Source organism: Lepisma saccharinum, chromosome 18 (genome assembly GCF_977018435.1).
Source record: "Lepisma saccharinum chromosome 18, izLepSacc3.1, whole genome shotgun sequence".
NCBI lineage: Eukaryota > Metazoa > Arthropoda > Insecta > Zygentoma > Lepismatidae > Lepisma > Lepisma saccharinum.
The window spans coordinates 40702732-40728154 of NC_139246.1; the positions used below are offsets into that span (position 1 = coordinate 40702732).

The following is a 25423-nucleotide window of genomic DNA, read 5'->3' on the forward strand; positions in this document are numbered from 1 at the left end:
TACGAAAAGTCCAGTCAAGTCCTCTATAATAGATTCTCTGTTATTAACGTTCATGAGTACAAAAAATATTTTGGGACACTATATTTTACAACCATAAACAATAACTATTTTACTCCAGAGATTCCCGGGATAAAGTATACTTCCTTTCACAAACATGATAAAGCAAATGAGTATTGATTGACTCCTACAAGCTTTCTTTTCCTACCTGGACGTGCCGTGGAGCTGAGAGTACATTGGTGACGATCTGAGCGATGTCTTGAGGGACCATGCACTGAAACTCCTCGTAGCGAGCCTTCTCCTTCTGTGGCTCCTTCTTGAACATTTCGTGGGCGAACTCCGTCACTACCCGCCCTGGGCTGATCGACTGCAAGCAAAGCATCATTCAAAATAAAAGTAGAAAGTTTTCATTCTTTATTATTACGCCAATCCTTATGAGTTGAAGACTAAAATTGGTAAACGCTGTAAGTGCCACAATAATTCAAACATCGTTTTCCACGTTAAGCTGTGAAATGTGCCATGCTTTATAATGTGGTAAACGTGAAATGTGGCTGGTAGCCCTCTAAGTAGTTCAAAGGGCGTGTAAAGAGGTCACTAGTGTGCACGTTCTTACGGGCTGATGTGCGGAACAATGTGATTTCCCAACACTTTCTCTTTTGGCACTCACAAAGTTTACCACTTTTGGTCCTCAATTTCTTGCCGCTACCGATAACCTCAGAGTTGGTAAAACTTGTGTTTTTTCGAGAAAAACAAAACGGTTTTTCTTTTAACACTGCAGTGGTTGTGTAGACCACTATTGTGATCCATAGAATATTATCGTTTTTATCCATTATTGGTAAACCTTTCTTTGGTTTCATAACGAGAATGTCCTTTTTCAAGTGTTCTGGTTCACTTAAAAAATCATAACTTATTTCACTCAACACTTTTCAGGAGGGAGGAAATTCTAAATCCAGTGCATTACATTTGGATTGGATGAAACCAAAGAAAAATAATCTTGCTTTTGTGATTTTCTTTCTAAAAAAAATTCTATAATTTACAACATAGAACGAAAGGACAAAAGAAGACATACACACAAAATACCGCGTCTTCGTCAATAATATTATGCAACTAAATGTAACATCTAACTAACTTCTTGAACCCGAAGGTTCATGGCTGCAGCCCCACAGGCCTTCCATCTGTCCCTATCCTGTGCAAGATCTATATACTCTTTTCCATCCCTACCAATTTCCTTTAGGTCCATCTCAACGTTGTCTCTCCATCATCGTCTTGGTCTTCCTACTGGTCTCTTACCATCAGGTTTCCCAACAAGAATCCAGTAAACTCTTCTCTCCTCTCCCATTCGTGCCACATGGCCTGTCCACCTAAGTCCTTCTGGACATGAATACAAATTATGTACTTCTAAATTATGTAACCTTCTCCACTCACGTTGTCTCCTCATCCCTTTTAGGCCCGAATATTTTCATAAGGATCTTATTTTCAAATTCTCTCAATTTATGTTCCTCTTTCAATGTAAGAGACCAAGTTTCACATCCATATAACATTACAGTCAAAATTACTGTTTTGTATATTTTAACTTTTAGTTTCTTAGATATTAAACAGGAAGACAAAAGTTTATGAAGAGAAAAGTAACATGCATTTCCTGAATTAATCCTGCTTTTTTTTTCCTCTTTAAAATCATTTTCACTTGTTAGTATTACTCTTAAGTATTTGAACTTGGAAACTGGTTCAAACGAGTTGCTATCAATAATTAGATTCCTGACAATTAGTTTCGGCCTGCAAGCATATATTTAGTTTTCTCTTTGCTAACTCCCAAACCTATCTCTTTAGTGGCTTTGAAAAATATTTTAGCATTATTCTTAATTGTAGTTATATCATCCCCTAGTAAGTCTACATCATCTGCATATACTAACAGCTGAGTCACACCCTTTAATTTTAGTCCTTCTTTAGTTTCTTTTACCTTCCTAACAGCGTATTCTAAGATAAAATTAAATGATAAAAAGATAATGCATCTCCTTGTTTTAACCCATCATGAATTGTAAATTTGTCAGACATATTAATACCCACACGAATTTTACTTTCTGTTTGACTGGTGCACACTTTTATCACACTAACAAGCTTCTTAGGTATTCCAAACTCTACTAATATATTATATAATTTATCTCTTTTGATCGAATCATATGCTTTTTTGAAATCAATGAATAGCTGATGGACATTTTGATTATATTCCCACTTTTTTTCAAGTGTCTGTCTGATGTGAAAAATTTGATCTGTAGTTGATCTGTTACGTTTAAATCCACATTGATAATCACCTATAATTGCATTAACATATGGGGTTAGTCTTGTTAAAATATTGTTAGATAATATTTTATATGTTTTTCAGAGTAAAGAAATTCCACGGTAATTATTGCAGTTCATTTTATCACCTTTTTTAAACACAGGAACAATTATGGATTCTTTCCACTGTTGAGGGATTTCTTCTTTATTCGATATTAAACAAATTAATTTATGAATTTGACATTTAACGAATTCCCACCATTTTTAATTAACTCAGCTGGTATTAAATCAATGACAGGTGCTTTGTTATTCTTTAGCCTTTTAATAGTATCTTTAACTTCAGTCAAGTTAGGTTCTGGAACTAAAGGTTCTGCTGTGTGTACTTCATTTACTTCTGATTTGTCTCCTACATGAACATTTAAAAGGTCATTAAAGTATTTCTTCCATCTATTTAAAATATAGCTTGGGTTAGTCAAAAAATTACCGTTCTAATATTTTCAAGTTTAGTTTAGGTTGCCACCCCTTTCTAAATTCATTTACACCTTTACATAAATCTCTGATATTTTCATATTTGCTGTTTGTTTCAATTTCGTTAATTCTATTTTTCAAGAAATCTCTTTCTTTTACTTCTAAACGTGCGGTTAACTTCTCCCTTTATTCTATTATAATTGCTTAGATTTGTATCATCAGAGATATTTAACCACCTAAGTCTAGCGTGATTTCTTATTTCTATTAGGTTATGGCATTCATTATCAAACCATGGCTTACTTTTTCTTGGTTTATGGTATCCTATACTTTCTTTAGCTGCTGATTCTATCGCATTACGTATGTGCTCCCAATTCTTATTTACGTCTGTTTCATTTATATTTTCATCATTTAAATCCTGCAAAATATCGAATCTATTTGACAGTTTAATTTGGTAATCCTTCTTTATTCTATCATCAGCAAATTTTCCTGTATCAAATTTTAGATCTTTTAGATTTTGTTGCTTATGATTTATCCCCGAGAGTCTTTCTCTCAATTTAGCAATTACTAAATAATGGTCACTGGCACAGTCAGCACCTCTATGTGAACGAACGTCAATTATATTAATATGTCTTCTTTTATCAATGAGAATATGATCTATCTGAAATATCTCTCAGGATACTATTTATATTCTAATAACACAGAGAAATAAACTCTAGTACACAATCCAAGTCCGGAATCACATTGCGATGTTTCTTTTATGTTACGCATGCTATTTATTTTATTTAACTTTTCTTTCCAAATTAATGCCATTTCGTGACTACAAATCACTCTATAAATATAACTGCTTCAATCAATTCACGTACTGCCTTTCAAGACAAACAAACCTACGCGCTATATTCCAAAAACTAACTAAGCTCTTACCTTCATAAGAAAATTAGTTGCGTTACTGATCGCACTGCCATCTATGTTGCCATCCGCTTCGGGAACCAGTTTTCCGGGTTGTTTTCCACACTACCTAGTCAAGGCGCTGTAGTTAGCACGCACCACATGATCATACAAACACACGCTACACCCCTCCAGAACGTAGTGCAAACGATGCAGACACCAAATACACTACGTGACACCAAATCAACGAAGTTTACGAGTTGGTGTTCCACCGTGTAACCAACGAGTGCAGAGAGAGTAAGAAAGTGCAGCGAACTAGGCGGGGCTACGAAGTCACGACGATATAAAGAAAATGATAGAAATATGAGGTAGCAAGAAATCAATTCAAAGGAATCCCGTACTCACCGAGACCCTGATGTGGCTTTTGATGTCCCTCAGCTCCCGCCTGTAGCCCTCTGTCAGCGCAGTCACAGCATGCTTCGTTGCGGCGTAGAAGTGAGACCCGTACACTCCATGCCCTGATATGCTGTGGGTTTAAAATGCAATTTTAATCAATTAGAGTATTCCGTAAAAGCATCAATGATCACAATGTGGTGTACACTGGGATTCTTAATTATTTAGCACGTTGTCGATGCTCATTATATTTGTTCTACGCAAGGTAAGGTTCAAGTCGCCAACGAAGCAGTTTTACAGCTTCTGCACCACCATTACAATTCCCTTCCTTACGTAGGGTGTAAATTCATGAAAATACTGACTGAGAGCTTGTCTGGATATATTTATACATCTCACTGAGGACATACTCACGTATTCCTTTTCCAGGTTTTTCAACTTGATTCACGATTTTTTTTTTTAATCATTTTAAGAACATTTTCATTTTAAATTATCCACGTGCTATATTCGACAAAATATTCCGTCTAACAAAAGGTATACGTTTTCCATTTCGAGAAAATGATCAAAACACAAGAATACTATTTACATCTTTTTGTACACGATCCAGAGTAGTAATTATCGTAGAAGCTTGGTAAACAAAATATTTCCACATAATTCGAACAACAAATAAAATTCAAATTTTCGCAATAAACAAAATGCAATAAATAGTTACTCTAGTTAAAGTCAGACCGGCCAAAGAATGAACTTCAGGAAACCCAGACTTCTCGCCTCCAGTTGTGGAAGTTTCAAGAAGGGGGGAGGCGGTGTTGCTACCGGTCTGATATTTGTCCAGTCAGTCGTACACGACATCTTTTGCTGTAAACATGCACCCTTCGCTCGCATTTCAGGGAGAAGCAAAGACTCGCAGACCCTTTCGCTTGCTACGCGGCGTGGAGGGTACCACCTGTTTCGAAAACGACTTGAAAATTTTGCAACGTAGAATTTCCCCTCACCACGGCAATTGGAAAAAGCAGATTAGTTCAGCGCATCGTGTGACCCTCCCTGGTTTTCGACGGAAAGGACAAAAATAGAAATTTGAAGTTTATTCTTTCGCCGAACAGGCTTTAATAAAAAAAAAAAAAAAAAAAAAGTAAGGCACTTCGAAGCGTGAGAAACATACGTTATCAACGGGCCATCTAGCAACTTGACAGTCGAGCAATATCTTCACCTCATAGAGCGCGTTTGGAAAGCTTAGAAATTTTGAACCACTTTTTCTCTGAAATGACTGGCTATTGCGCACTATACTGACCACAAGCCCAACTGACGGTTGACATACATAACTCTATCTGTCCACCAATGTGTGCCTCGATGAGTGTCAACAACCTTAGTTGCGAAGTAAAAGCTGTAGGGGTAACATCGCTCTCTCGTTACAACGTGCGAAGCCTACGTCTGTTTATGTCAGTTATTTTTATTACTCTTTGTGCAGTGTTTGGGTGTTTTGTGTACTAATTGTCCATGCTTTGTGTACTATAGGTGGGTTTCATGTGACGTCAGGATGCGCACAGCCGCATGTTTGCCGCCAATTTTATTTGTAGTTTGCAAGGAAATATTCATCACCTAGCGTTCGTTACATCTGTGCCAATTGCACGTTTGTTTTAAATTACGAATGTCTGTGTTAGTGTCTCCGGCCCGCCCTCTTGAATTCCGTATGCTTACAAGAACTGGCCTAAATCATGGCTGCTCGAAGCCACAATGCAACGATTTGTGACGTAGGTGAAACACGCCTATTGTACAACTTTTATCCAGAAACGGTGCTGATTAACTCTCTCTCTCCCCTCCCCGTTTTACACTATGTTTGGCAACACGCTATGTATCCGACACTCATTTGTTGCGTCCCGCTAAGAGCGTTCGGCGCCTTGTGACTCGAAAATGTCCGATGTCAGTCGAAGGGAATTCAACTGATCGCTGATTCGTTGTTTCTCAGCCGCCAGTTGGAATTGCGAGCGGTATAGTACTTTGGCATATCAATACCTATAGGGTACCTACAGTACCACCACACGAAGTCCCATCGCAAACTCAATTTCCCCAGCAGTATCCTTTCCTTGTTAGTGTTGGATGTTCGATTTCTTGTTCAAGACGGAAACCTTTAGTACCGAAATTTTAATTTACTATGCCTTCTTCAAACATACGAAATGGGTGATAATCATGAATTTTGTGTACATTAATTGTAAAGTTGCATGAATACTTCGGATAAAGCATCGAAACGAGGTATCAAATTAAAAAAAAACGTAATTTTAAAATGTTGTTTGCCTTAATGAGCTCTATACAGGGTGAGCAAGAAGTAACTAGGCATTGAAAATTTCTCTGTAATTTTTGTAACATTTAAGAAATCTGAATGAAACCTTCTGTACATATCCATTTTGGAATAGGATTACATAATGTGAAAGACTCTTGGTGATAAATCATAAGCAACGAAATCTAAAAGCTCTAAAATTTAATACAGGAAAATTTGCTGATGATAGAATTAAGAAGGATTACCAAATTAAACTGTCAAATAGATTCGATATTTTGCAGGATTTAAATCATGATGAAAATATAAATGAAACAGACGTAAATAAGAATTGGGAGCACATACGTAATGCAATAGAATCAGCAGCTAAAGAAAGTATAGGATACCATAAACCAAGAAAAGGTAACCCATGGTTTGATAATGAATGTCATAACCCAATAGAAATAAGAAATCACGCTAGACTTAGATGATTAAATAACTCTGATGATATAAATTTAAGCAATTATAATAGGAAAAAAGCGAGAAGTTAACCGCACGTTTAGAAGTAAAAAAAGAGATTACTTGAAAAGTAAAATTAACGAAATTGAAACAAACAGCAAAAATAAAAATATCAGAGATTTATATATAGGTGTAAATGAATTTAGAATGGGGTGGTAACCTAAAGTAAACTTGATAAAAGATAAGAACGGCAATTTTTTTGGCTCACAAAAGCGATATTTTAAATAGAAGGAAAAACTACTTTAATTATCTTTAAAATGTTCATGTAGGAGATACATTAGAAGTAAATGAAGTTCACACAGAAAAACCTTTAGTTCCAGAACCTAACTTGACTGAAGTTAAAGATGCTATTAAAAGGCTAATGAATAACAAAGCACCTGGCATTGGTTTAATATTAGCTGAGTTAATTAAATATGGTGGTAATTCGTTAATATGTTATATTCAAAAATTAATTTGTGCAATATGGAATAAAGAAGAAATCCCTCAACAGTGGAAGGAATCCATAATTGTTCCTGTGTTTATAAAAGGTGATAAAATGAACTGCAATAAATACCGTGAATTTCTCTACTCTCAACAACATATAAAATATTACGTAACATTCTTTTAGCAAGACTTACCCCATATGCTAATGAAATTATAGGTGATTATCAATGTGGATTTAAACGTAACAGATCAACAACAGATCAAATTTTTCACATCAAACAGACACTTGAGAAAAATTGGGAACATAATCAAAATGTCCATCAGCTATTGATTAATTTTAAAAAAGCATATGCTTCAGTCAAAATAGATACATTATATAATATATAAGTCGAGTTTGGAATATCTAGGAAGCTTGTTAATATGATAAAAGTATGCACCAGTGAAAAAGAAAGTAAAATTCGTGTGGATATTAATATGTCTGACAAATTTACAATTCATGATGGTTTTAAAAAAGGAGATGCATTATCTCCATTGCTCTTTAATTTTGCATTAGAATACGCTGTTAGGAAGGTAAAAGAAACTAACGAAGGACTAAAATTAAACGGTGTGACTCAGCTCTTAGCATATGCAGATGATGTAGACTTATTAGGGGATTATATAAATACAATTAAGAATAATGCTAAAATATTTTTCAAAGCAGCTAAAGAGATAGGTTTGAGAGTTAGGACAGAGAAAACTAAATATATGCTTACAGGCCGAAACCAAGTGTTAGAAATCTAATTATTGATAACAACTCGTTTCAACCAGTTTCCAAATTCAAATACTTAGGAGCAATACTAACAAATGAAAATTATATTAAAGAGGAAATAAAAAGCAGGCTTAATTCAGGATATGCGTTACTTTTCTGTTCATAAACTTTTGTCTTCTCGTTTAATATCTAAGAAACTAAAAGTAAAAATATATAAAATAGTAATTTTATTTATAATAATACTATATGGATGTGAAACTTGGTCCCTTACGTTGAAAGAGGAAGATAAATTGACAGAATTTGAAAATAAGGTCCCTAGGAAAATATTTCGGCTTAAAAGGGATGAGCAGAGAGGTGAGTGGAGAAGGTTACATAATTTAGAAGTACATTATTTGTATTCATGTCCAGATATTATTAGAAAGATTAAATCAAGAACACTTAGGTGGGCTGGCCATGTGACACGAATGTGAAAGGAAAGAAGAGTTTACCGGATTCTTGTTGGGAAACCTGATGGTAAGAGACCTGTAGGAAGACCAACGCAGTGTCGAAGCGTAGAGTTGCTAACAGGATAGGCACAAAAGTGCGATAGTATCCGTTACTTGCTTAAATCTGTAAAGAGAAAGGGAGGTGATCTACGTATGTCATGGAGAGGGGTTCAATGTCTCTCCAGGTCGCTTCTTTACTTGCCAGTGGCGTGACGTTTTCAAAAGTGTTGTTACCGGCCATCAGTACGATAATTATGTCTTAGACGTTCTCCTCCCGCCCACCAGATGTCATCGATCTAGATTTTTGTTCATTTCGTTTTCTTTTATTTTTTTGTTTGTCGCACCTCCAGAAAGAACTACCAATCATATGACATCGCGAAAATCCAAGGAATAGTGCTCGAGCCCTGTTGTTAATTCTTCATCACTTTTTTTCTAAATTTATTTATTTATTTTGCAATGAGGCGAAAAGGGCTAGAAGAACCCCATAATTTTCGAGTGAGTATGACGTTTGTGCCGTGAGCAGACGACAGAATTCCACACTTTCAGCGACTGTCAGTTTGGTACGTTCTACTGTTGCCAACTTAGTTGTTTTTTTAGCAAGACTTCCTCGCACCGAGGAAAACACCATTGTTATCTGTTGTCTAACTAAATAAATGGTTGTAGTTAATTCCAATCATGGCTTTCTAGATAAATGAATTTCTGACACCTGTATGTGCAAGTAAACATAATTTAAATTTTGGATATTTTGGTCTCATTTGTTCTGATCTATGTTAATCGTGACGATGAGAATGTATGAAGAATGAATTAAAGAGGATCAGGAAACATTTACATGACCACAATTAGGTCACCTGGCTTCGTAACGTGTTAGGATGACCACTATGGGGCTTTCAAGAAAAAAGCATAGGTACTCATTCAGTGTGAATACTTCGCATCCTAGTTTGTTCTACCCACCTTTACGTGATAATAGAACATAGGATCCTTGTTTGGGACTCTTCCATGATTGCAGCACGAAAGGTTACTATGTAACATATAAACAGGTTATAATAAATGTAGTTGCTTGAGAGAATAGAATCCCAGTTTTTAGGCGCAATTTAGCTCATTTATGCCAATCCAAAGTGACAACACTGGCCTGTTCCGCCAGACCTGAAACAGATATGGACCCCGCAATAACCCCATAACACTCTCTGTCCTAAACCCAAAAAAAGTCTTCCCTTGCATTGTACTCTCATTGCCAGCCCTCTTTTCTTGTTATCCCTTCAGGGTAAACAAAACTGCCTCCCTCTTCGCTTGTGTCGGCTGCATAAAAAAATGTCTGCTTGTAATATCTATTCGACGACAGTGTTAACACATTAAATAACATTTCAACAACTTTTATTTTTTTAAAAAAATTGCTGTCACTTGCCACTGCTACTTGCAAAGGAAAATAGAGTTGAAAACATTTTAGAAATTATTGTTATAAGAAGAAACATGAAAGACCTTACCGATGGTTACATCTTCACTCAATTAAGAACTCAATTGTTCTTGTTGTTCTTGCATTTTAGTCCAGCACTTTCTTGCATAAATCTGATCGCTGCATACGACACGAATCACAAACAAAGCTCTACCGCCACGAACTCGCGCTCCGAGCCACGCTCTCTTGTAGGAGCAGGAGTGAAGTTTTCACAGAGAGGGAACAAGCGAGGGAATCCCCGTTCCCGATAAAAATAAATTATTCTATTTCCAGTGAATGTAAAACTACTTTGTAAATATAATGCGTAATTAACATTTTAATTTACATAATTGGGTATGAAGACTTACTTTACAAATACAACTTCTTTAGACTTCCTGTTTACGCTACGGTGTTGGGTGAATCGACAAAACCATCAGCACTCTGACCAGAAAACGAAGTCAGAACTACAGTACTCCGTAATTTTCAATTTCACTTACACTTGTCGATGAAAGGAAGGGAAACCTAAGTTTCGTACAAAATATAGAGAATGTACAAAGAAATAGAAATCTCTCTGCACGAACACAGGCTATTGTTTATAAAAAATACTGGTACACCACAAATTTCCAACTCTGGCGGAAATGCAGTGTTGCTGATATTTTGTTCGTCCTAGTGGGTAACACCGTGAGGCCGGCCTCACAAGCATACGTGCAGTACTAGTAAGATTAGGCTTCCCGCATATACGACCGTACGACAGGATGTGAAAAGAAGAGGCCCCAGCAGATGTGCCTCACTCCGTGGAAAGTTCGTATACTGGACAGGGTTAGAATTCATTTGTAATTATCATAAATGAAAATTCCAAACTTTTACATTGCACTACATATGTTTTGACGAAATAAGTAAATACACCTTTAAAAGAGTAATGGCGTTGGTAGGCCCGGCCTCCTGGCCTCATAGGACGCTTCGCCACTGACAAGACGAAGATGGAGGGATAATGTTGAGATGGACCTAAAGGAAATTGGTAAGGATGGAAAAGAGTATATAGATCTTCCTCAGGATAGGGACAGATGGAAGGCCTGTGTTGCTGCAGCCATGAACCTGCGGGTTCAAGAAGGCTAGAGAGTTAGTTAGTTACTTATTACATATGTGCATAGGAATTTCACAAACGATGATGTTTTGTTATCTTTTCAGTGAGATGACCAACCACTCGACCGCCCAAGAGCGAGCGCAGATTTGCTGCACGCTACGAGGTGTGGAATTCAGTGATTCATGTGCAGAGGTGGTGGCGTACAGTAAAGGGTAGAAATGCAACTATCTGGCCAGAGACAAGAATTGTCATATGATTGCAGGCTTGGTTGTACAGCAATAACTGAATTCCACACCTCGTAGCGAGCCACAATCTGCGCTCGCTCCTGGGCGGTCGAGTGGTTGGTCATCTCAATGAAAAGATAACAAAACATCATCGTATTCTGAAATTCCTATGCACATATGTAATCCTATTCCATAATGGATACGTACAGAAGGTTTCATTCAGATTCCTTAAATATTATAAAAACTACAGCAAATTTTCATTGTCTAGTTACTTCTCGCCCACGCTGTACACTGTGAAAGTTTGTGCGATGTCACGTTGTATATGCTGTTTATAATACGTATTTCAAGACTCGAAACTCGAGATAAGTCCGAGACTTGCCCTTCGATACCTAGACAGTCATTTAAAAGTCGAAACAGAGTCAAGTTTTGTTTCGATGTGAGGATTAATCGAAATTAGATTAATCTAATGAAAACGCCAAAGCAGAAACACTAACCAGAATCGTCAGTCACCCAATGAAGGGCCGACCACTCAACGTGCTTTCGTTCATGAAGTTAAAAATAACTCGTAGAGCTCACGTTTGAATACTGGGTGTTCCAGAAATAATTTAGGGGTTACAAAAATATATTTTGTAAGTAAACTATTGAATTTTCGTTAATGAAACCAGTCCAGAACGAACAAGGAACTCAAGCGTTTTTGTTTTTTTTACACCTACAAATGTTCAACGCGTGCACCACGGGTGACAAGGCACACATTTACACGATAGTCTACTTCTTGCAACACTCTCATCAATATGGGCCTGTCGATAGTGTATATCGCTGCGATGATACGCTCCCTTACGGCTGCGATATCAGGCGGCATCGGTGAGACGAATACCCTGTCCCTGATGAAACTCCACAAAAAGAAGTCACACGGTGTAAGGTCCGGTGATCTTGGGGACCAAAACATTGCACAAAACACTGTGAGTGATGCGAGTGATGAGGTGCCCAGTGGCAGGGATGTGAAATCTCAGCTCAACAAAACACACGCGCACAAACTGTTTGCATTCCTCGATCATTCTGGACTGGTTTCATTAACGTAAGTTCAATAGTTTACTTGCAATAAATTTTTGTAACCCTCAATTTTTTCTGAAACACCCGGTACCTATACGTACACGTACCGTCATTTCTCGTCACTACAGTACTCATTTATTACTCTTTACTGACTCATCTGTTATCCCTCCACCTTGATAGGAGAAGACTTACCTGTTAATGTGAATGATGTGCCCATCGTCGACGTTTCTTTCCCTCATGGACCTCACAGCCTCTCGTGTGCACAGACACAAAGAGACGACGTTCACGTCCATCATGTATCTCCACTCCGTGGGACCCCCATCTAGAAATAGCGAAAGAAGAATCAATACATAATATATAGTTGACTTCAAATCTTACTACCGGAAAAGTGGAAACTTCATTCTTGCACATACATGCTTTCAAAATAACAATATTCACTTAAATGCACTTAAAATGCCTAAATTGTATACAGGGTGGCCACGAATTAAAGGGACACCTTTTGTAACTGCAATTTTTGTATTAAATTAACTAGTATTTTTCTTTCCCTTTATCTTTCTTTACACTTACGTAAAATCTAACCGACATAGCGGAAGAAGTGGATGTTGTTTCAGAATGGCAGCAAGTCGCCTAAGTATTGAGCAGCGTGTCAAATGTGTACGTGTATTTTCCATTACCAATAACGTGTAGCTGCAGTTCAGCGAGGAATTCTGCAGGAATGTGTACCTCTAGCACTTATAAGTGACACAATCTCAAAAATCGACAAGTTATTTGATGCAACCGAAAGTGTTTCAGACCTTAAAAATCTGGTAAGCCACGAACAGATAGAAGGAAAGCCAATTACGTCTCCAAACTTGCATTGATTTAAATAGAGCTCAAATTGATAATTATGTATAAAACAGATAAAATTGTCATTGTAGTGTATAAGTTACTATCTTCAGAAAATAAAAAGTTGCCAATATTATAAATATGTTCTCATTGTTGAACGTAATTGATGATCAAAATGTGCCCCCTTAATTCGGGGCACCCTATATTACAAAAATTGTCAATAACTGTATGCTCAGGTAGATTAATCTGCAGTGGGCTTGCAGCTTAAAGTTGGCTTCCCCAAGGATCGAGATACTACTAGCCTCAAATCTTCGAGGCTAAAACTGCTAATGACGTCAAGAGACGGTCCCCATGTTTTGGGGAAATACATGCATTCGAAGGGGCTATTAGTTCCTGTAAATTTGTTTGTTTCAGAGTAAGAATAACAATTATAATAGACAATTAAAATATTTTTTTAATTAAATTACAAGGTTAATGCCTCATACATGTTTCCATGTAAAAATATAGAGGTTAGAGAAAGGATTGACGGTAAATCCCTATTCTGAAAAAAAAAAAAATATATATATACTCATTTCAAGAAGTAATTCCTTGGATCTACAAGTGAATGAACGGGAATATTTATGCGTCCCACTATACACGTCGTACACACCTAATAGCAATTGGTGTCAGGCCCATCATCTCTATTTTTTCGATTTTTCAACTGTGAAAATGTTTATAGAAAACTGAAAATGAATCACGTTATTCCCTAGGGTGTTCTCAACATTTCTGTATTCCTTTTGTTCATAAAAACATTAATGTAATGTAAATAGGAGGCAAAATGCACTTGGTGGGCCTATCAGGTGCCATCTTTGAATAAGTGTTATTCGAGGCACTGGCGTACGCAGGACTTTGTTTTGGGAGGGGCTGGAATTGTAAAGGTCGATAGTACGTACATAGCTGCATTCTATGGGGCCGCATACACAATATGATATTTCATATTTTTAGAACATTCCACTATAAAAAATGGCAATCAGAGCTCATTTTCAGGGAGATAGGCATTCACCACTTTAGTTTTTGCCAAGTTCTTCACTGCTTTTATTTGAAAATGTCAATATTCTCAAAATTTCGGAGCGGGTTGTAGCCCCATCAGCCCTGCCTCTGCGTGCGCCAGTGATTCGAGGCACTCATGCCAGTGACAGTGTACAATTGGCTGGTAATTTTTGTAATTATTATATATTTAATAAACAACTGTCCCTCTATAAACAAAAAAGCATTAATAATTATCAGGGGTGCCCATCCCCCACCCCCCCCACCCCAAGGTCAATGGCGCAATCCCTCCATAATTACGTCATGCGTCCCCCTCCACAAATTACATTATTCGCGCACTCAAACCATACAGTAATCCCCACAAAGTAAAGCTCAGGACGATGAAATAATACCATTCCTCTTTCAAAAAACTCACCCCCACCCACCGTTTTCTTGGGGTAAATATAATTACTTTAGTAACCCATAACAATAATTACGTGGATTTTATCTTCAGTGCAAATTTAACTTGTTAAAGTAAAATTTTTCTGTGACGTGAAGTTAGAAATGTGGATTCGATATATTTTTGTTCCAAATTATGCACCTGTTTTAATTAAGCAGTATATCAACACTAAGCATTAAATAATAAATATCGAGAATATCGCTTATGTCTTGTAATGCACTTCCTATAGTATAAAACTTCGCATTCACGTCAGCAAAGCGTCAAAGAAACACGCATTCTTGCAACACAATATTGCGAGCGAAGCGAGCAAGAAAATTTTTATATTCATCTCTTTGCAGGTTTTCAAGAATATTAATTTAATGGGGTGTCAATAATTTCTTAGGATCCCGAGATAATTAATTAGTCTTTTCCAGCTTCTCTTTTGGCACGTTCGGGGTCTAAACGTAGCTTAAATACAGTCTTCAAAATTTAATGTTCGAACTCTTTCTCCACTACAGAAATTCCTTGACAACCTAAGATTTAACACTTTATCACTTTATCTCCCCCTTTAAATTTCATACTCAATCCTACCACCATAATTTCCAAGCCAATTTCAGACTTACTGTTGATATTGAAGAGTGGACATTGCCTCCTCCAAAAAAAGAATTCTCAGTCTCCACACAAGAATTTCGCAACAGTCTAAGGCAATAGTAATACCCAAGAATTGGATACCCCCTCAATTTAATTCTCAATCTAAAATACCCACCATAATCTAAGACCTAGAACTGCCCCCCGCCCCCGTCCAATGTTTAAATTCAGAATCACCCCCAGAACCCACGTGTAAAATAAGGCCTAATATTTTGGAGGTTAATATTTTCCCCACCACTCCATTTGATAACACCCTTACACACTTTCTTTTCTTCATCTAATGGATTAAATATTGTGCATTTAAGGAGTAAAATTTTTACATATACTTTGGAAAAATATATAAATGTTGAATTTTATATTATTTGAAGGGAAAAATTCCCCCCAAAACAATTTCGATGGCGCATCTCCCCCCCCCCCTGTGGGCACCCCTGATAATTATAGTTTTAGCGAATGGTAAAATAAGGTGACTCTCATGCAATAATCGGTTATTGCATGGTAATTTTTGTAATTATAATTGGTAAATAACTGCACATATATAAAGTAATCAACAAAGAAAGCAGTGATTCAATAACAAAGTGGTTTCTTCAATTTTAGTGATGGAAAAAAGTGTGGGCCTGTAACCGTCCTCAAGCAAGTAAGTTTCTCGTACGGCACGGGTAAGCTAAGGTTAATAAGAAACACAAAAGCTGTAGCAGCAGACAGACATATTGAATCCTAAAGAGTTAAGAATATAAATTACCCAACAACGAGCCTCCAAATGTCATTCCAGCATTGTTGACGCAGACATCAACTCCACCTAGCGTTTGCTTTATCCAATCGAATAATCCGAGGATCTCTTCATCTTTGCTGACGTCACATTTATAAGGATGCAACTTTCCAGGTAGATGGTTCAGTTCTTCGGAGATTTTCTGCAACAGACAAAGGAAAATAATAATGGACACATATCTAATGTTGCCAGATCGTCTCATCACAATTCATCCTCATCGTCGGGATTAGCCGACATTGGCAGAAAAGCGACGTAAACAAACCAAATAGAACATAATGAGGTTTAAAGTCTGATTTGTTTTGAAAATGAATCGAGTTATAAAGCTTTCCACTTGATAACACATGTCTTGCAAATCTTCATAAAATGTAAATATGGTGTGGAATACGCACACACTTGTAATGAACCTGAGAGTTTAAGATTTTATATTTATAAGAAGTTAAGATTTTTAAAATGTTTGTTATTTCAAATAATGTGCAAGTTGTCACACATAATTATAGTTAGACTGATACAGTTGTAGTTGGAACTTTTATATATGTTTATAAATACGTCAAAATCTGTTCGTGTTGACGTCACTTTCTAATCTCAGCCGAGGAAGTGAACTAACCTGAATGTTTCTCACCTGACGACAGACTGAGTTTGAAAAACAATTGAAGGTGAAGAATAATAAGAACTTGGAAACGGAGAGAATTGAAGTATAGATTTTGGTTTTTCGAGTTTTCTTCTTGCCGATAAGTTGAAAGTAAACAATTAATTATGTTCTTTGACTTTCGCTTTATGTGAGGGAATATACCAACGTTAGTATTGAATGTTCTAGTGTTTTACTGGTAAGTGATTATGAAATATACGCGTTTATAAAACTGCGTTTTAACTTTGAAAACAGTGTTGAGTTTCTTTTCTACCCAGCAAGCCCTGATGATTTGCAGATTCTCATGTTCCCGACTAAAGGAGTAGCGGACTAACTTTGTGATGACTGGTGTTCGACCGGGGGACGTTGCATAGTTATTTTGGCACACCAACGCGGGGCTCGAGTGCATAGTTATTTTGGTACAATCGTGGGGGCTCGAGTGCATAGTTATTTTAGCAATTAAAACGTGATACCCGGTTTAGTGCATACTGAAAGTGTTCGTCCATAGAATTCACGAAGGTAAAAGTGTGATAGTGAAGTGAAAGTATTAACTGGTAAGAGCCATAGACGGTGTTGTAGAATGGAGAAAGACGCGACAGGAATGAATCTGCGAAGCAGAGGAAGAACGACAATGGATGCAGAAACCAAGTTTGGATGCTGTGATGATATTACCAATGACAGGGAATTCTTCCAGTGTTGCCAATGTTTGCAGAGGTTTCATAGTAGTTGTGAAGGGCAGGAAGTAACGTTGGCATCAAATAAAGAGATGCGATGCAAATCATGCTTGTCAGCACCAGAAACAGAACCAGAACCGAGCGTTTCTAGCAAACTCTCATCAGATCACTGGCTACTTGATTGGTTGATGAAAGATGAAGCAGAGCGAAACCAGAAAGAAAAGGAGGATGAAGACCGTAGACAGAAGGAAAGGATAGAGGAGGAGAAACAGCGTAAGAAAGAGATGGCTCAGATAGAGAAAGTTCGAAAGAAGGAGATGATGGAGTTTAAGCTCATAGTTGAGTCTATAGAAGAAAAGAGAAGGAAAGAGAAAGAAGAGGAAGAAGAAAAGAGAAGGAAAGAGAAAGAAGAGGAAGAAGAAAAGAGAAGGAAAGAGAAAGAGGAGGAAGAGGAAAGGAGAAAGAAGGAAAAAGAAGAGGAAGAAGGAAAGAGAAAGAGGAGGAAGAGGAAAGGAGAAAGAAGGAAAAAGAAGAGGAAGAAGGAAAGAGAATGAAAGAGAAAGAGGTGGAAGAGGAAAGGAGAAAGAAGGAAAAAGAAGAGGAAGAAGAAAAGAGAAGGAAAGAGAAAGAGGAGGAAGAAGAAAAGAGAAGGAAAGAGAAAGATAAGGAAGAAGAAAAGAGAAAGAAGGAAAAAGAAGAGGAAGAAGAAAAGAGAAGGAAAGAGAAAGAGGAGGAAGAGGAAAGGAGAAAGAAGGAAAAAGAAGAGGAAGAAGAAAAGAGAAGGAAAGAGAAAGAGGAGGAAGAGAGAAAGAGAAAAGAAGACTTAGATATTTTCCGTGCATTGATTGAAAACCAGGAAGAAAGGAGGATAGAGGAAGATATAAAACTAAGGTCAGAGTTACAGGCTCTATTCTCTCAACATAAACTTGAACAGGTAGAGAGCATCAGAGGAGAGATAGAAAAACTTAGTATTAAAGTCACTGAAAACGTGGACGAAAGGGTAAAGGAAATTGTGGAAGAGCAGCTAGAGTTCTTAAGAGTTCGGCAAGGACGGATAGAGAAGGAACAGGAGCAATTGAAGAAGAATATGGAAACCGGCCTTGAAATTGTCCAGTCTGGAAGAGAATCTGAATGTGACCCTCCACAGAGAGTTCAAGAATTAAAGATTTCTGTAGAGTCTATTAATGTAGCACTAAAAACCTTTGGTGAACGAACAGAACTCATAGAAAATATAGTGCAAGGACAGAAAGTTGAAATAAAGGAAGCTGGAGAAAAGGTTAATTTTCTCCATGAGAAGGCTAAAAAGATGGAAGTATCTCTTCGCCAAGAAATTCAGGAACAGACAGTTACAATTATAAGTAGGGTCAGTGAACTGCAGGAAAAGATCCATAATTTACAGATTCGACCAGAAACCTCTTCCGATATAGTGCCTGATCCAATCCGAGGACTGAACCCAGAAGCTACTGCCTATGAACCTCCTGTTGTACTTCCAAACCCATTCTTCCCCGGTAATACCACAACTTCCGATAGATGCAAGAGGCCTAGAGAAAAGGATAGTAATGACAGTTTTTCTCCTCGACGAAGAACAGAGTTTAAGATGCCCAGAATGGCTGATATCGCGAACATTCCGAAGTTTAAAGGCGATATCGAAGCTCAATCTGCCGAACGATATCTGCGTGAATTAAATGTCAGTTTTGACTTAATGCAAGTGCCTGAGCACTATAGATTGGAATTATTACCTCGGGTTTTCACCAGCAAGGATGAGCATTGGTTAGCTGGTAATATGGACAACTTTGTGAATTATGCTGATTTCTGCGCACGCTTTAAGGATGAATTTGCATCAGAAAAGGCAAAACAAAGACAACTAGCGGCTGTGAGGAACCGAAGGTATTCTCGCCTGGTCCACGACAACTTAGAGAGTTTTGCCTGGAGTGTCTACGCAGCGTACAGAAACCTGGCTGACAATTTTAATGAGAGTGAAGTACTTAATTTGATCATTGGACAGTTGCCGTATCGCATTCGGAATCTTTGTCTGGCGCATGCTCCACGAAGTGTGGATGAATTGACACACTTCTTAAAGGACTTCGATATTTATGATGACCCTGATGCCTGGAAGAATAAAGAAGACCCTAAGAATAAAGAGGCTGCGGGCAATAAAAGTTTTAAGATCCGGAATATCCAGACGGATTCAGAGAGTCGAGGAGGAAATTTCTCACGACCTCGAAGATTCAACAGAGGATTAGGCAGGAGAGGTTTCAACCAAGATCAAAACCAAAGACAGAGACATTTCTACAGGCCTCGTTCAGAACAAGAGCGGAATTCTCCAGACAGATGGCGTTACGAAGAACGACGTAGCCCTAGTCCGCCTAGACAGTACTCTCCACCACGTAGAGGTGACAATTGTGGTTCCTTCTCCCCAAGACATGACGTTGCCTCAGAGCACGAAGAAGCAGTGGAGACTACTAGAGAGTTTCTGCACAACCAGCGATCCCAATCATGTCAAACAAACGTCGACCTTTTCTAAGTGCCACCTCTTCGTTTAGGCAAGTGAACTCGACGGGATGTAAAATACAAGGATTATATGTAAATTCTTTTTGCTGACCGAAATTGTATCTTCAGGCAGTCAAGTGAAAAAAAAAATTACGTATGTGAAACTGGTGTATTTTCCGGAATACTCAAGAAGAGAGTGTTAGATGGTAGACAAGTGGAACTGGAAATCGGTGGTCTGAATTTTAGCACCAAAGGATTCATTTAAGAAGGTTTTGGTTCTGACTTCCTCTGGCGTATGCTTTTTCTAAAAACTGCACCAGGCAGAAATAAGTATTAAGAAAAATGCAGTTGATGTGTTGTTTGTTACCACTCCTGATCAAATGAAGGATGAATTCTCCAGATATATATATATATATATATATATATATAGTACATCCGAAAGGTCCAGAATGAGGATAGAATCGAATGTATAAATCCGTAGACCTCTCAGAAAAGGTCCATATAGTAAATATTTGGATTGATTCCTATAAGCAGGAGTTATTGTATTGCTGGTGTGGAATTTAAAGGCATTATTCTAGAAGCACAGAAGCAAGAAGAGTGTTGAGTTTGAAGTGCTATAGGAAAGTACTGGTTTCAGTTCATTGCTTATCGAACCCTATACCGTTTTCTACAAAGTCTTTCTGGAGAAAAAAACTAGATATATGGAAGCCTACTGTTCTATTAAACCATCATGGAATCAATCATTGCCTGAATTCACTGTTTATTGGTTGTTTATCTACCATCGATTACATTCTGTTTTTGATACTGTAAACTACGTTCCTTCTGAGCTGTTGTCAAATGAAGAGAAGCCAAGATCGAGTCATTCAATTGTGCAGATAAACTCTATATTTTAATGTTCTTTATATACTCAAAATTTTTTCAGAACTTGTAAATTACAATTTCTTCAAAAATTTTCCCCGGACGAGGGGCAATTGTAACGAACCTGAGAGTTTAAGATTTTATATTTATAAGAAGTTAAGATTTTTAAAATGTTTGTTATTTCAAATAATGTGCAAGTTGTCACAGATAATTATAGTTAGACTGATACAGTTGTAGTTGGAACTTTTATATATGTTTATAAATACGTCAAAATCTGTTCGTGTTGACGTCACTTTCTAATCTCAGCCGAGGAAGTGAACTAACCTGAATGTTTCTCACCTGACGACAGACTGAGTTTGAAAAACAATTGAAGGTGAAGAATAATAAGAACTTGGAAACGGAGAGAATTGAAGTATAGATTTTGGTTTTTCGAGTTTTCTTCTTGCCGATAAGTTGAAAGTAAACAATTAATTATGTTCTTTGACTTTCGCTTTATGTGAGGGAATATACCAACGTTAGTATTGAATGTTCTAGTGTTGTACTGGTAAGTGATTATGAAATATACGCGTTTATAAAACTGCGTTTTAACTTTGAAAACAGTGTTGTTTCTTTTCTACCCAGCAAGCCCTGATGATTTGCAGATTCTCATGTTCCCGACTAAAGGAGTAGCGGACTAACTTTGTGATGACTGGTGTTCGACCGGGGGACGTTGCACACTGTGTGTTTGTGGGGGGGGGGTGTAGGTGAAGAGCCATTATTTTGAAATTGGAACAAAAAAGTGATATTTGAATGGTTGTATTTTTTGTTTGACTTGATTTTTTTATCTGTTGAAGTAGTTTTTAGTTTTTCAATATTTATTGTTCTTCACACAATATTGGCTGTGGTAATGTTAGGGGACTTACCCTATATATATATATATATATATATATATATATATATATATATATATATATATATATATATATATACCGTGGTGTTCCCAAGGGGTCATAACCCATTTTTAGCCCAGTAAAAAATGTCAAATGCAGGAAAAGGTGGCAAAATTATGGCTTTCTGCTAAAAAAATGTACAAACCCGCCATCTCTTTCGAAAGTGTGCTACTGTACTTCCGACTTGCAGTTTAAAGTGGGATCCGAACCACTTGTACCTCCACCTTGCATCAAGCCCGGGACCCTTTGATTACAAAGAGGCGACGTTACCAGTACGCTATCCATCAAAGAAAGAAAAGCGAAAACTGTTCCACAAATTGGAACCAAGAAATAGAAAAAAAAGAGCTGTTCCACTTTCTGATAGGGGAGGAAATGTGATAATTTACATTGACATTACTTAATATTTAATTTATATTCTCGAAAATGGGACGAGATCCCAATTTATTTTCCATTTTCTTGTGTTACTACATATATTCAGCTACAAGATGGTACACTTAGTTTTTTTCTGGCCTACTGGTGTTTTGAGATAAGCCTAATTCTAAAGTTGCGAATTTCGCAATTTTTTAGTATTGAAAGGGTTATATCTGCTAACATCATCAATGTCCAAGTAATGTGCTATATCAGGTAGCTTGTTCTAATAGTGAGTTTCCATGCCAAGTAAACAAATATTTTGGGTACTGTTGCTTAATTAAGATGGTATGGGCCGAAAACAGGCTAAAACTGCATTTAGGACACTTTTTCTTGGAGCCTAACAATGGAAAGTAATGCACCAACAACCAGGCCAGTCAACATGGGATGCTAGATTCAATAAGGAAAAAAAATCCGCGGAAGCTGGAACAAATTTTATTATCTTCGTAAAAGTGTTGATAACATATTTATTTTACACCCCTCTGCTACCCAGGCTTTGGCCGCCATCCTTGAACAATAGCGCCCACAATCAATTTTTTGCAAATATCTTGCTTGAGAAGCATTTTACAGTAAAATAGGATAAGACAAGAATTAATCTACATAAAATTCTCTACACAAACTATTCTGTACATATTTCTTCTAGGATGTGCCGTTTAGGTGCTAGAGGAGCGAGAAATTTTATATTTTTTTCCAACCCCATTTGGAAAGAGCGAAACTCAGGGAAAGCTCTTTTGCATGATGTTTTGTAGCATTTCCCTTCCATAAAACTGGAATTTTTACATTATTACAGAAGGTCGTTTATGGTTTCAACTGGTTTTATCATTGCACACGGTAGTTTATAGGAATTATTTAGCGTCACATATGTGTAGGATATGCTTGGTCTCAAAGAGAAGATAACTTCAAAAAAATATGTTGACTTTGTCCAAAAACGTTGGTTATTTCACAATAAAACGATAAAAAAAGTCATGGTCCGAGATATGGTCAGATATGACTGACGACTGAACAGATCCGAATGCGCTCCATGAGTTGTGGGGAATGGCAGAGGAGTGACTGGCTCAATGCTAAGTGGATCCTTGACATGTTCCATCTATGTGTATGCAACTCATTTGATAGTTTCTTGGTTGCCACTGTAATTTACTTTTACTTCTCACGAATAAGATTCTAAAAGCGAAAACATGCCATGGAAACAATATTATGCCAGTAGAGACACAGCAAGGGTAAAGTCACATATCTTAAACATTCCTTTCAGATAATTCACTTCCACGGTTCCAACTGACCTGAAAATCCTGGAGTACCTGAAGAAGTTGGAAAATCCACGCTAGGAATGAGAAGGTAATTGAAAACGCAAGCAATTTTTAAAAAGCATTCAGAACCTGGAAAAATCAGGGGACTTAAATGATTTTTGCTTGCCAGGATTGGTAACCGAAAATACATTTTGTTTTATTTCCCCTAACAATCTTCCTTTTGGAGTATTATTGCATATAAAATTATCATTTTATTTGTCATTTAAACTTACACTTAATTCATTAATTTGCAAACATGAAGTATAACTCTTATTTATTTATTAGCAAGTTAAATCATTATATAGTAGTATAGAAAGTTATTTAATACTGACTGGAAAAATCAGGAACTTTGATCTTGCAAAATGAGTGTGAACCCTCATCCACACATATGTTGCTTATCGTAGGTAGTTGTAGGAAAAAAATCCTGGGTACGGGCCTGGTTCTAGATACTGCAAATCTAGAAATCGTTTCCCGAAGTCTGGATCTGGAAGGGGATCTTTTTCCCAATCCTGGTACCACATTATGGAATCCAACACACCTTAATAAATCATCAAATCACTAAGTGTCTTTCTTATGTTGCTATAACAATATAGGATATAATTGTAAATATTGGTGAGAATTCCAGGTAAGAATGTGTTCTATATTTTTCACAGGGGGCAAAGTAGTGTCTCACGGGGGCAGTTGCCCCACCTGCCCCTTCTAGCTACGGGCCTGAAGAGAAATAAACCTAGCTAGCCTAACCTAACAACTTAAGTCCGGATTACACACGGAACTAGATTTCCAGTAGGAATGCCCTAGTTGGCGCTGGACTGGCTTGGACTACTTGTCGATAGACTTTCGTTCCCATAAGACATTGCGCAGAGCAGACAATCTGTAAAGATGTACGAGCAATTTGAAGAATGCTGTAGGAGAATTACTGCTTTGTGCTTTTATTAAAAATTAAAAAAGAAAAGTATGGACTAGAGATTGGCTGGAAAAAAATATGGCAATCAATGCGTACCGAACAAGCTTTTTTATGAACTTAAAAAATAAAACATTTAATAAGGATTTTCGTTTGTCACGTACACATCTCATCGCTTTGCATAAATACTTAAATATTAATGAATTAAACACGAACTCACTGCACGCCATCTCTTTAGTTTTTTTATCGAGAAACTAACAAAAAGCCAACACTCGGAAACCACAGACAAAACTCAACTTTGCAAACTCACAGATTATCTTCACATGTCCAAACTTTGCTCTTATTGGCTGTTATACAGAATCTAGTAGAGAAAAGCCAGTAGCAATTAGAACATGTCCTATTCCTCCAAATCAGTCAAAAAGCCAGCCAGGCAGCCATCAAATCTGGGCAGGTAGCCAGTTCAGCGCCAACTAACTGGGTTACCAGTTCCGTGTAATTCGGCCTTTAGGAATTTAGCCTAACAATAAAGGCATTCCAAACGCAATGTTGCTCTAGTGTTGTCCAAAAAGGGAGACCCAGCGAGAGATACTTTACCCACCTTCACAGCAGTTTCCCTGCGAGCACAGCCAACGACGATCATTCCATGTTTAACCAATTCCTGGCAGATGGCAGCACCTATCCCCACGCTTGCTCCTGTCACCAGAGCCACTCGATTTTTCCACCTTTCCATTTGAGATTTTCAAATGATCTCGACGTACTCAACGAAACAGCTTTCTCAGGGAACCTTTACACCATACAGCCACGTGCTGGCTTACAACTGAACGCTATTTATCAGTCAAGGTCAAGGATTGTTTTGCGACGTCGCCAGATCTTCATGTTAGATGGTGCATATGCGTGCGCACTGGGGCGCGGGGGGTTGAGTGGGGCAGTTTCCACATTAATATTTTCACTTAGAAATTTAGTGCAGAGGAATCATATTACCGTTATTAAACAATAGTATGCTCATAACGAATATTAAGTCCTTTTAAGCCGACACACTGAAGTAAGCAGATAATGGACTGATATCTTCTTCATTCGGTTTTAATGTAAAGTGCCTTCCCACTGCATTCACCAGATTTACAGTTTCGTGACTGATACGTACAGTGGAATCCATGAGTATTGCCCTGCAAATTGTCCATCACCATGTTCGCGCACTTTATTTGACCTGATAAGAGCTTCAAGAATTAAAAGAAAACTCAAACTGTTTGTCAACAAGCTGTTGACAACTTCTGCACCAGCATACATAAAAATCCATAGCCAAAAAAACACATAGGATGTAAGAGAATAATTAATGAAAATAGTCATGGAC

The 25423-nt window shown here is 37.4% G+C and overlaps 1 protein-coding gene across 1 annotated transcript in view; it reads right to left on the reverse strand.

The window, feature by feature from the left end:
• The window catches only part of LOC146002220 (dehydrogenase/reductase SDR family member 11-like), an 81866-nt gene that overhangs the window by 4017 nt on the left and 52426 nt on the right, over window positions 1–25423 (reverse strand). Inside the window, exons 7-11 of the mRNA XM_083139938.1 lie at window positions 24674–24813; window positions 15881–16049; window positions 12417–12546; window positions 4030–4150; window positions 206–364 (exon numbers count right to left, since the gene is read on the reverse strand). Coding sequence (XP_082996064.1) covers window positions 206–364; window positions 4030–4150; window positions 12417–12546; window positions 15881–16049; window positions 24674–24813 — 719 coding nt within the window. The remainder of the gene's footprint in view (window positions 1–205; window positions 365–4029; window positions 4151–12416; window positions 12547–15880; window positions 16050–24673; window positions 24814–25423) is intronic.